General features: G+C 43.9%; 1 protein-coding gene across 1 annotated transcript in view; it reads right to left on the minus strand.

Annotated features, from left to right (window-relative positions):
- PHLPP1 (PH domain and leucine rich repeat protein phosphatase 1) overlaps nt 205–13,396 on the minus strand; it is a 220,834-nt gene continuing 207,642 nt past the window's right edge. The window contains exons 15-17 of the mRNA XM_021099624.1: nt 8,202–8,396; nt 5,140–5,368; nt 205–2,358 (exon numbers count right to left, since the gene is read on the minus strand). Of these exons, the coding sequence (XP_020955283.1) occupies nt 1,216–2,358; nt 5,140–5,368; nt 8,202–8,396 (1,567 nt within the window). The 3' untranslated portion in view covers nt 205–1,215. The remainder of the gene's footprint in view (nt 2,359–5,139; nt 5,369–8,201; nt 8,397–13,396) is intronic.

Consider the following 13,396-nt stretch of genomic DNA (forward strand, 5'->3'; position numbering starts at 1 on the left):
TAAAATCAGCTATGCATAATGTTAACCATAGGGTTTTTTCACTACCTTCTTTCAATGTCAGTTAACCTAATGGGTGTCTTCCCTCCAAAAAAAAGAAAAGTCAGTTATGTGCTAACCCCAAAGTTCCATGCATTCACTCCCAACCCAAGCTGTGATCATCTGCAAGACACATCTGGCTCCTGAGACAAAAGCAGATGGGTCCAGTACTTGTAAATTTTATATTTATTATAACAAAAATTATGACATGTTCATTTGTGCATTCTGCCATAATATAACTCTTGGTATGTAAATGATCTAACTGAACTCTATACAATCATGCTGATTGTGGTGGCAGTAAGGAACACAGTTAAAAAGTGTCTGCAAAAGTCAAAAGGCTGGGTGGGAACAGGAAAGGAAGAAAAAAGGTGCAGAGGCCTCTCAGGTACAGGTTCCTTTCCAGTGGTGTAGGATCCACCTTATTTGAACAGCAATGCTCTTAGCTGCTCAGGCTCATCATTTAAAGAACTAAAAAGGTGGGGGTCGAGGTGGGTGTGGGCAGGAGGGTGCACCAGAGGGGGAGGAAGGAAGTCAGTTGTTTAGGCTGTGTCCCTTATGCCAAAACTACAAAACATCTGAAGCATCACTATACAACACTGAGCTATTTACAATAGAAATTTCTCAATCAACTGTTCTCTCAGAGAAAATTAGTGAATCCCAGTGACTTAAGTCACCTGACAGAGTAAAGCAACTCCTAGGAGTTAGTCTCCATATTCTACAAATGTCTATCATTTTCAAGACAAAAAAAAAAAAAAAGCCTCCCCCCCAAAGAAATACAGAATTACAATATTAAATCATTTAGCACTGGCAACCTGCCCTGCCTTCCAAACAAACAAAACAACAAAGAGCCATTTTAAAAAATATTACATTATCATTAACTGTTTCTCTGTAATATATTAAACCTTTTGTTCTTTGTCTTTACACATCTGATATGTTAGGGGTAGAAGTTAACAAATTTAAATCATACTAGTAAAGTATCACTAGAAGAAAAGTGGTGATTATTAAAAAAGAAAAAAAAAAAAAAGGACCAAAAGAATGGGAACCTACAGACTAGCTGCAAAGACAGGCGAGGAAAGTGTCTGGGAGAAGGGTGTGGAGTAAACCCCTGGTTTAATGCGAGCCTGGGAGACTCTTGCACTGTCTTTCTCGTTAGTTTATTTTTAAATAGCGCTGGGTGGGTCATAGTGGTGTGTCACAGTAGTCTGGCAGCTGGTCCACCGGGCACTGCCGCTGCGGCTGCTGCAGGTGGAGCTGTGGTGGGGGCTGCTGCTGCTGGTGGTGTTTCATGATCTCTTTGACCTCCTCCTCCAGCTCTGGGGGAATGATGAACTGGTCGTCAGGATCTGGCTGAGCTGGGGCTGCAAAATAACCTCCAGGCTTCCGGAGCGGTGCGTCCGTGGCCACCTCAATCACGTTGTGGCTCCTCTCCTGGGGTGCCACGGAGCCGTTCGCCCTGCGCCGCCCCATGGTCCCCACGGTGGCCAAGTCAGCCTTCCTGGGCAGCCCTGACTCATCCTCGTTTGCACTGATGACGATACCTTCGTCACTGGCCTCGGCAGGCACCTGGAGCAGGTGTTGCTGCTTTTCCTTGGCCCGGCCGCAGTGGATGTCCACCTCCACCTCCACCCGGCTGCCATTGCTGAAGACACCCTCGATGGGCTCTTCGTCATCGCTGTCCAGGCCGTTGTCGGAGAAGGCGCTGGAGAAAGTGGCGCTGGACAGCTGGCGCTGGAAGGAGTTGGATAAGCAGACAGGGTGCAGCGTGCAGCGCGGCTCACTGGGATAGGCAGGGCCGCTCTCGGCCAGGGCACCCGGCGGCTCGTCAGAGGCGGTGGAGCCCACCTCGCTGCTCATCTCAGACGTGGAGAGCTCGCTGCTGATCTCCGAGGCCATGCCGCTGCTGGACGACGGCACGCCCAGCCCATCGGCTGGCCGGTCCTTTATCACCATGCTGACGGAGGGCGGGAAGATGCCGGGGCTGGGCGGCGGGGCCCCACCGGCGCTCAGCTCGCAGCAGCAGAAGCTGTCCTCGGTAACGCTGAGCTGCACCACCACAGCGCTGATGCTGTCGTGGCAGCCGTAGCTCTGCGCCAGCGTGCACAGCTTCTTGGCAGCGGCCAGGGCATCGGGCACGTTGCGCACGGCCCCCACGGCCTCCTCGATGGACAGGCTGTCCCACAGGCCCTTGCTGCCCAGGATGAAGAACTCGTCCTGCGGGGTAAGGGGCACCGACTGCACGTGGGGGCGGGGCACCACGCTGGGGTGGAGGAAGGTGTAGCCTAGGATGCGTGTGGACTCCGTCACTCCGTTCACCTTGCCATCCTGGAAAGAGAGGGGTTTCCAAACAGACGTTAACATGAAGCACACGAGGTAAGGCGCAGCTTCCTTGGAGCCCCCTGCCTGGGGGACCAAGAGGGGAGTGTCAGGTCCCGGGGGAGGGGCTGCTCACCCGCCAGTGAGTGGTTCATGTCCACCTGCTATTAGAAAGCTCTTCAGGGAGATCCTGTCGTGGCGCAGTGGTTAACGAATCCGACTAGGAACCATGAGGTTGCGGGTTCGGTCCCTGGCCTTGCTCAGTGGGTTAAGGATCTGGCGTTGCCGTGAGCTGTGGTGTAGGTTGCAGACGCGGCTCGGATCCCGAGTTGCTGTGGCTCTGGCGTAGGCCAGTGGCTACAGCTCCGATTGGACCCCTAGCCTGGGAACCTCCATATGCCGCGGGAGCAGCCCAAGAAATGGCAAAAAGACAAAAAACAAAAACCAAACAAAAAAAAAAACCAAACAAAAAAGAAAGCTCTTCAGTTATTCCCTTTACTGGGACCCGTCTATTCTAAGGCAAACCATCATCTGGCCTGATGCCCACAGAGCAGATGAGCTTCTCCTGGAACCATAGGAGTGAGGCCCGAAGGGCCTTGCTAAATAAGCTGGTGCTGAGCAGATGCTGGGGCAGGTATGGTTCGAACTAACGTCTCAGTCTGAGGTCACTCTCCAAAACACATCAACCACAGGGGCGGCAGTGCCTGAGGGTCCCGAAGTGAGGAGAGGGACACTGTTTTAAACAGAAGGAGGTTAAACAAAATGGTGGGGAAAATCTTGGTGTGACTAGCTGGGTAGGAATCTCTCTCATTTGGAGAGGTAGCCACTAAAGGAGACTAAAGGAGGTAGCCAATAAAGCTCCCACCCCTTCCCTGACATCTCTCCAGTGGCACATGAAGAAGACAGTCTCTGGCTTCAGCCCAGCTGGGTTCACACCATTTGAAATACAAAGTTTCAGACCATTTGAGGGTAAAAGGGCCTTTACTCTGAGGTTGGAGGGGAGCAGGGGGGATAACCCTGTGTACCTGCTTGTGCTTTATTCTTCAGAGTTGAGGTTCTCGGGTCTCCTTGTGCCTCAATGTGCCCCTATTGTAAAACCTTTCCCAGAGGAGGACAAATACAGCTTTTATGTGTGTCTGGGACGAGGTGACAGAGATGGTCTCACTAATCTCTTTTGAAACAAGCCTTTCTTCCAGAAAATACCCATTTCCTTTCCAACACTAGCACTTTTCTTTATCCAGGCATGCCTCCCCCAGCTCCTCGCACAACCCTGCCATGCCACTCATACCAGCAGGCAGTGCGCTTACAAGTAAAATGACTAAAACAGGGCTTCAAGCACGATTTTCAACTTCAATTCTCCTCATATAATTTGTTCTTCCCCAAAGGGTGGCATTTGGCAAAAATTACCTTTGCTGTTCTGCTCAACCCTTTAGATCTCACGCCATCAGACTCAATGGTTTTGCATACAGATTTACATGGATGTATTGAGGGCATAACTTCAAGGTAGAGAAATAAAAAAAAAAAAATCCAAAAAACCCAATGCAGTGATGCAGACAAAGTGAGGAAGAAGGAAGCAGAGAAAACAGGAAAAAAACGCCTGAAGCACAAGCCGTGATGCAGTTATGTAGTAGAAATGGTTAATCATTGCATGGTGTAACGGTGCACATTTAATTCAGCACATTCTGTCCCATCTTAGACTGTCTTTGCTCCCTAATTAGGGTCAAGCATCCATTTTAATCCTCTCTGCTCCTAAAACAGGCAGGGAGCTAAAATCAAGACAGACTTCCTTTCCCAGACTCTCATGGTGGATCCTGAGCTTCTGTCTCACAGCCTTTACCAAAGCCTCTCTGGAATCACAGCCCTTTTGTCTACTGAATTGCGAACGTTTACCTCCATCTACCCAAGCTATGCGTGGTTCCATGGGTTTTAAAGACAAGACTGGACCCCATCTTGCAGGCAGATATTTTTTTGCAGGGATCACTTTTGCGCCCCCACATCACTTTTCAGGCACCCAGAGGTGATGGACACTGCAGGATGGATGGAGCAGAACTCCTGGAGCCCATCCTGGAAGCTGCACTGTAACCAATCCTGTATAATTACACTGACTCCAGGGTTTCTCAACAGCAGTACTTTTGACATCTTGGGCCAAATAACTCCTTGTCATGGGGCTGTCCTGTGCGCTGCAGGATATTCAACAGCACCCCTGGCTTCTACCCACTCTCCACCCCAGTTGTGAAGTGCAGTTGTACTCAGATGTTACCAACTATCTCTGGGGTGGAAATGGCCCCTGGTTGAGAATCACTTACTCAAGTGGAGCATGAGGTGTGAACCAAAATAATAACTGGCTACACTGACACACCCCAGCTTTGTTAAGACAGGCCAGATACATCACTATTCCCACTTCACAGATGAGGAGACAGGCGTAGAGGTTTAAAGGTTGCAGCCCACAAGCGCCAGAGCAAGCATAGGAGGACCAGCAGCGTGACTTCAGGGCTAGAAACCTCAGCCACCAGAGCAGCTGTGAGGTTCAGATGGTGCAGTGGCATGAACCTGGCATAGGCCCCTGACCCGAGGAGGCCATCGATAAGTGCTTTATTATTCTGCACATTATAATGTCTTCAGACATATCACACACAGAGTGTGCTCTGTGACACTATGGATTTGGAATTTTAATTTTAAATCAACTTCAGTGTTTAAAGAATGTTCTTTAGAGGGAAATGCTCCCCGGCTGGTTTCTGCCACAACCTGGCCCTGTCCTCCCTGATCCTGAGGAAAACTGCTCTTCCTCACCTCAGTGATAATGGCCTTGTGCCGCTTGATTCTCTTCAGTTCTTCCTCAGAGCTCATGAGATACGATCTGGACAGAGGCAGCGGCTTCCCATTCCGACAGAGAACTGTTTGACACTTGCCCACGTTAGCAGAGGTCAAGGTGAAGGGTCCTCCTGGGTCCACAGGATCATGCTTGATATGACACAGGACAGCAGCACCTCCAAGTTTCTGCCCAGCAGTTCCAAGCTTCCTAGGGTATGAAGAGAGGGCAAAAACCCACACACAGCTGTCATGTGTCATTGTGCCAGACTCTGCCCCTGGATGACGCTAGGAAGAAAAACAGAACTTGGGGTTCCACTTGGCCCCTTTCACTGAAGTGGGCACTGCTCAACTTAGGAAAGGAGCCTGCGGAATCTGACACACACACATGTACACAGAGAGGTGTCTGCTCACAAGTGGGGTGAGTGTCAACTTTACCACTAAAGCCCTAGGAGCTGACGTGGATAAAGGAGCCCTTTTCCTGCTGCATCCAGCCTGCTACTCCTGTGTCAGGGCACCCTAAAGACAGCAGGGATGACTGCTTCCTTCCCTACCCACCTCTCAAAGCCCTTCTGCTGCTGAGAGGACAGCTGGAGGGACAACTTCACAGAGGCAGGTATGACACATTACACCCACTGACACTTCAGAATGTCCTGATCACCGTTCTCTTTATCAGGATGTTTGCTGGTTTGAGCTTTCAAGTACTGGACCATTCATGTACTTGTCCTATACAGCAAAGACTTTCTGGACAAGTGATGTCTATTCATGGATGAACATTCATGGAAGAGACATTCTAGTAATCAAGCTCCAAAGAGCTTTTACTCCCCATTAGTCCATACACTTACTAGATACACAATGTACCTGCAAGTTCCAATAATCAAAAGGAGCTAAGAATTCCTATCCCAAGGCCCACGGATGGCAGTGCCTCCCAGACTGGTCCTGAGTGGTACGGGGGCCAAAAGATTCAGAGAGACAGACTCCTCTGTTTACAAGGGCAGATCTGCAGGTCCTGTCAGCTGCCATCATGTCCAGGTGAGGCAAGAAGAACACAGCAATGGAAACCAGGGCTGCCTGTTCACATGCATTAGGATGTCATGCACAAAGAACAGACAGTTTTCCTGAGGACTGAAAAGATCACCACACATCCCATGTCCTAACAGCCAATAGGGAAAACAAGAGGCAGACAAAAGACCTCGAGGTAGGCTGACAATCTGGGCCTCTAAAATCCAACTTCCGCACATCTATGGCCAGATTAGGCTTTAGGCCCTGCCAAGGCAGCGCTTTCTTCCTGTCAAAGGCACAATGGTTTCTCTCAGAAAAGCCAAAAATAGGATGGTACTTGTCAAAAGGAATCAGAGTTTGATGTTCTTAAGTTCTTAATTCTTATCTAGCGCTTGAGGGTCTATAAAGAGTATACTTCTTAGGGGTGTGTGTGTACGGTGTGTGGTCTGTGTGTATGATATGTGTTTGCTTTTTTCCTAAAACAAGATGGTGGTCCAAAAGAAAAGCAGATATGGCTGATAGGTAGAATATTCTCAGGAATCAAATTCTGGCTGCACCGTCTACTAGCTCTTAGAGCAAGCTGTTTCCCCTCCCTGTACCTCAGTTTCTCATCAGTAAAATAAGAGTAGTAATATTCTATCTCACTGGGTACAATTTATGGCACTAATATATTTAGAAAAATGACTGGTACATTTAAGGGCTCACTAAATATCAGCTATTGTCAGCATCAATTATCAACTGCACATGAGAATCTAAAAGACATGTGAGTCAAGCAGCAAAGAACTTCACTGGGCCTGCCTCTACTGAGTATTTATGACTTAGGGGAACTTTTGAGGTTTCTCAGGACCAGCATTCCTTATCTGATTTTTTTTCTCTACCCCTGTTGTAAAGATACTTCCTCTGGCAGATTATGAAGGGAGAGAAAAAAGGAGAGAAAGAGAACAGATCGTCATTGTTCCCATGACCTTTAGAGCACTCTCCGCTTCCTGGAGAGTGTCTGAAGCACAATATTAATAGGCAATTCCTTGACAACCTACAAAGCCTTTAAAGTGACAAAAGAGCGAGCAATTCTTATAATGAGGGAATGCTCATAACATTCAGCCCTCAGTTACAAACAACATTCCACGACTTCCACAGTGACCAGAAACTCCAGGGAATGGGCTAGGATTCTACTATTAAAATTGTCATGAACATTTAATAAGGGGAAAAAAACAATATATAAAGAATCATTTAACTCCTGGCCTCAAATGTGACCACCTCGAGTTCACAAAGGTTGATGCTTCTCGAATCAGTGATGCTATTTCATGTGGAGGAACAAACTGAGGTGGAAACAGTCCATTTCAAAGAGAAGTCCACACACCAGGAGGTCTAGAGAGCATCTGGAGCACAAGTGATTTGGGGGAAGAGGAGTGTGTCACAAAAAAATCTAGTGAAAATCTGGAATCACGACAGGCTCATGAGACCCAGGTCTAGGAGAAACTGAATTCCTGGGAGTTCCCGTCGTGGCACAGTGGTTAACGAATCCGACTAGGAACCATGAGGTTGCGGGTTCGGTCCCTGCCCTTGCTCAGTGGGTTAACGATCTGGCGTTGCCGTGAGCTGTGGTGTAGGTTGCAGACACGGCTCGGATCCCGCGTTGCTGTGGCTCTGGCGTAGGCCGGTGGCTACAGCTCCGATTCAACCCCTAGCCTGGGAACCTCCATATGCCGTGGGAGCGGCCCAAGAAATAGCAACAACAACAACAGCAAAAAGACAAAAAAAAAAAAAAAAAAAAAAAAAAAAAAAAAAAAAAAAAAAAAAAAAAAAAAGAAACTGAATTCCTATTACTGATTCGGCCTCCTACAAAGTTGTCTGAACATCAGTATGTCTCGAACAGTATACAGTCTAGCCCTGATGCCTGGGCAAAACCAAACTGCCTGAAGGCACCTCAAAAAACCCAGATTCAACAAGATGCTTTGACATTACTGGGCACTTGTTTTTCTAACCAGATGGCAAGCACTCAAAAAGAGCAAGAAAACACACAGCAGTATTTTAAGTCTTACCTTTGCATAACAATGAACGTATTGACCATGTATTCTTCTTCGTTTTTTGTTTTCTGCAGCTCTTCTGCCAAAATGTCACTCATAGTGCACTGGAGAAGGTAGGGCACCTCCACATTCCGGTCTCCATCAAACACACCATACAGGGCCTCCCGGTTGTCACAGAAATTGTTCACCGACAGGGCTGCAACACATAACCTGCAAAGCAAGAATGCTTTTGTGCTATGTCTGCTCATCTTTCCTCCTCCATGCCCAAACCAACTGTGTTTTTTTTGGATTTGTTTAATCCAGTCTTGTCTTTTTTCATGACTCTAGGTAGTGTAAGAATAGGTAAATTAACCACAGATAATTTATATCATTAATTTCTATAAAGAAGAAGAATGATATGTACATATTTAAGCATCATGGCTTCCTCCACCCTTCATTTCTGATTATTTTTATTTTCAAATGGCAGTGAAAGAAAGGAAATAATACCAGATTATGAGTGCATATGTTCACATTCATTCACAAAACATTTATTAAAAATTCCACATGGAGCAAAAATGGATTAACATCTAAAATGCTGGTAAAATACATAAAAAGGATAGAAAAACATATGGAAAGTCTCAACTTTTAAAAAGGCAGCAAAAAGTATAACACAACAGGATTCAGACATTGGACAAGAAGTGCAGGTCAGAGAGCGAGCCCATACCTGCTCAGTTTACTGCCTGGAAAACAGTTCTGGGCTGCAGCACAGGGAGGAGAGACCCAGGTGGAGCCTGGAGGTCTCTCTAAATTCAGGGAGGACAGAGCAGGCAGAGATCATAGGTGGAGAACTGGCAGAGGGGAGCTGTACAGGGTACTCTAGGGGCCAGAAGAGTCTCTCCACTTAACCAAACTGTTTCCAAGTACCATAACTGTGTCCCATAAACTGTGCAAAATGAATAAAAGACTGGGGCGGGGGTGGGATTAAAAGCCAGGGCATTACTAAGTGGTGAGATGACTTTATGCAGCTTCACACACACAGGGGGGTTGAAGTCTTCAAAAGTGAAGAGAGACAGAACAAAATTTTGAAGAATTAATGGATGAAAATATTTCAGACCTGATGAAAACTGTAATTTTACAGATACACAAAGCTCAACAAACCATAAGCAAAAGCAAACGAAAAAAAAAAGGAACTGAGGCACATCAAAATCAAATTGCTGAAAACCAGGGATAAAGGCGGGGGTGGGGGAGAGAGGAACAACATATCCTACAGAGGAACAAAGACTGTGTAACAGCAGAGTTCTCACCAGGAACCGTGCAGAAGACAGTGGAGTAACATCCTTAAAGTACTCACAGAAAAAACTGTCAACATGGATTTCTAAACCACCGAAAATAGCTTTCAAAAGTTAAAGTGCAAAAAAGACATTTTCAGATGCACAAACAAAAGACAGGCAACTATAAGAAATGTAGAAGGAAATATATGAAATAGAAGGAAATGATGTTACCAGACGGAAATCTGGGTCTACATAAAAGAAAGTAGTGTTTCAGGAATGACAGATAAGTAAATATAAACATTTTCTTTTTCCTATTTGAAAAATCACCTTAGAATAGTGGTTCTCAACAGGGGAAATTTTGCCCCCAGAGGACATTTTTGTTTGGTGGTGTTGATAATACGTTAGGGGCTGCTAAATAGCCTACAGTGCACAGGACACCTCCCCACCCTTCCCTGACCCTCAGTAACAAAGAATTATCTGGCTCTTCAATAGTACTGAAGTTGAGAAGTGCTACTTTAGAAAATATTTATTTGTATTTTATTTTGTCTTTTTAGGGCTGTGCCTGTGGCATATGGAGGTTCCCAGCCAGGGGTCAAGTCAGAGCTACAGCTGCTAGCCTACACCACAGCCACAGAAATGAGGGACCGAGCCACGTCTGTGACCTACACCATAGCTCAGAGCAATGACAGATCCTTAACCCACTGAGTGAAGCCAAGGATCAAACCTGTGTCCTCATGGTTACCAGTCAGATTCATTTCCTCTGAGCCACTACGGGAATTCCCAAAATAACTCTTTAAAATAAAAACTATAACAATGTTTTCTGGAGTTTATAACAAAAGTTGAAGTAAAACATGACAATACAAAGACTAAAGGAGAGGAAATGGAAGTAACACAATGTAAAGTTCTCATATGTGAAATTATATACTATCACTTGAAGTAAACTGTAATTAATAAGGTAAAGGTTATACTATAAACCCTCAACAACCCCCCCCATGTACAATTAATAAGAACAAATAAAGGAGATAAAATGGAATAAGAAATACTCATCCAAAAGAATGAGGAAAAAGAGAATCAAGAAGAGATGAGACAAACAGAAGATAAATACTAGCAATCTGGCAGATTTAAACCTAACTATGTCAATAATTTTATTAAATAATCTAAACACCACCCAAAGAGACAATAATTCATCTTAGATAAAAAAGTAAAACTGTGATAATCTATGTGGGAAAAGAATCTGAGAGGGAATGGATACATTTATATGTATGACTGGGTCACTTTGTTGTGCAGCAGAAATTATCACAACCTTGTAAATTAACTATACTTCAATAAAACTTTAAAATAAAAGCAAGACTTAACTATATGCTGCCTATAAGACATACAATTTTAAATATAAAAAGACAAATAGGTTAAAAGCAAAAGGATAAAAACTGATATACAGGGGATCCTTGAACAACATGGATTTAAACTGCATGGGTCCACTTACATGTTAATTTTTTTTCTCTCTAAATACTACTACAGTACTATACAACCTGTGGTCGGTTTAATCTGTGGATGTGGAACCTCGTATACAAAAGGCTGACTGAAAAGTTACATGTGGATTTCTGACTGTGCACTGGGGTCAGTGCTCCTAACCTTCATGCTATTCAAGGGTCAACTATACTATCCTAACACTAATCAAAGGAAAGCTGGAGTAGCTACAATATCCTATTTCAACACAAAGAATATTACAGAAACAAAGAGTCATTTCATAATGATAAAGGGGTCAGCTCATCACAAAGCTATAACATTCTGAATGTTTATGCACTTAATAACAGAGATTCAAAATGCAAGAAGCAAAAACTGAGAGAACTACAAGGAGAAACAGATAAAACTATAATTATAGTCTCTTAGTCACTGACAGAAAAAGTAGACAGAAAATCGGTAAGGATATTTAAGACCTAAACAGCATTATCGACCAATTTGATCTAAATGATGTCCTACCCAATATTTTTTACAAATGCACACAGAATATTTACCAAGACAGACTATATCCTGGCCAGAAAACATCTCAGTAAGTTAAAGGATACAAGTTATTCAATGTATTTCCTCCAATGATACTGGAAAAATTCCCTAGAAGAAAATTTATTTATTTATTGCTTTTTAGGGCTGCACCCACAGCATATGGAGGATCCCAGGCTAGGGGTCAAATAGGAGCTACAGCTGCCAGCCTACACCACAGCCACATAAAAGAGGGACCGAGCCTCATCTGCAACCTACACAATAGCTCACAGCAACGCTGGATCCTTAACCCACTGAGTGAGGCCAGGGATCAAACCTGCAGCCTCATGGTTTCTAGTCGGATTCGTTTCCAATGTGCCACGAAGGGAACTCCTAGAAGGAAATTTATAGCTCTACATGCTCAGACTATCAATACCCAAAGCTCAATCAATGACTTAAACTTCTACCTTAAGAAACAAGAAAACTGAGAGCAAAACAAACTCAAACCAGGCAGAAAGGAAATAATAAAAATAGAAAAGAGAAAAAAAAAAAACAATGAAACCCAAAACTGGTTCTTTGAAAATGTTAATAGAACTAATTAAACCTCAAACCAACTTGATCAAGATAGAAAGGTAAGACAAATGACCTATATCAGGAATCAGAGAGCGAAGAGCTATCACTACAGATCCTACAGATATTAAAAGGAGAATAATGGGATATTATGATCAAATTTATGCCAATAAATCCGAAAACTGTGTGAGAATGGGTAAATTCTCAGAAAGACACAAATAACTAAAGTTCATTCAAGAAGAAAGAGATAATCCTATATTAAAGATATTTTATGTTTAGTTAAAAATCAAAGAAAATTCCAAGCCCAGAAAAATTTATAGTAAATCCTACCAAACATTTAAGAAAGCACTAATACAAATTCTACAGGAACTCTTCTAGAAAACCAAAGAAGAGGAAATACTCAACTCATTCTATGAGACTAGCATCAGCCTAATACCAAAACCAGACATACCACAAGAAAACTACAGACTACTATCTGTGAATATAGACATGCTCAACAAATTACCAGCAAACTAAATCTGGTAGCATACAAAAAGGGAAATACATCATGACCATGCAAAATCTGTCCTGAAAATGCAAAGCTGATTCAACACTTTAAAATCAGTATACATGGAGTTCCCGTTGTGGCACAGTGGAAATGAATCTGACTAGGAACCATGATGTTGTGGGTTCGATCCCTGGCCTCACTCAGTGGGTTAAGGATCTGGCATTGCCGTGAGCTGTGGTGTAGGTTGCAGACGCGGCTCGGATGTGGTGGTGCTGTGGCTGTGGTGTAGGCCGGCAGCTACAGCTCCTATTAGACCCCTAGCCTGGGAACCTCCATATGCCACGGATGAGGCCCCAATAAGACAATAAAATAAAATAAAATAAAATAAAATAAAATAAAATAAAATAAAATAAAAATACTTCACTACATTGACAGACTAAGAAAAAATATGATCATCTCAATTGATGAAGGAAAAAACCTATGATAAAATATGAAACACATTATTAAAACTCTTAGCAAACTAGGGATAGAAGGGAGTTTCTTAGCTTGATAAAGGGAGTCTACAAAAACACCTTTAACTAACATCATATTTAAGTATGAAAGAATAATTCTTACCAAAGAAGATATATGGATGGATGGTAAGCATTGAGAAAATACAATCTACAATAATTAGTCACCAGGGAAATAAAAATTAAAACCACAACGAAATACTGCTATTAGAATGGCCAAAACCATCACCACCTGATCTTATAAGTACTGGTGAGGATGTAGAGCAATTAGAACTCTCATTCACTGCTGCTGGGAATGCAAAATGGTACAGCCGCTTGGGGAAATAGTTTGGTAGTTTCTTATAAAATTAAATATCTACTCATAAAATGACTCAGCAATCCTTCTCATTTGTATTTACCCAAGAGAAATGAAAACAT

This window comes from Sus scrofa, chromosome 1 (assembly GCF_000003025.6).
Source record: "Sus scrofa isolate TJ Tabasco breed Duroc chromosome 1, Sscrofa11.1, whole genome shotgun sequence".
In the NCBI taxonomy this organism is placed as follows: domain Eukaryota; kingdom Metazoa; phylum Chordata; class Mammalia; order Artiodactyla; family Suidae; genus Sus; species Sus scrofa.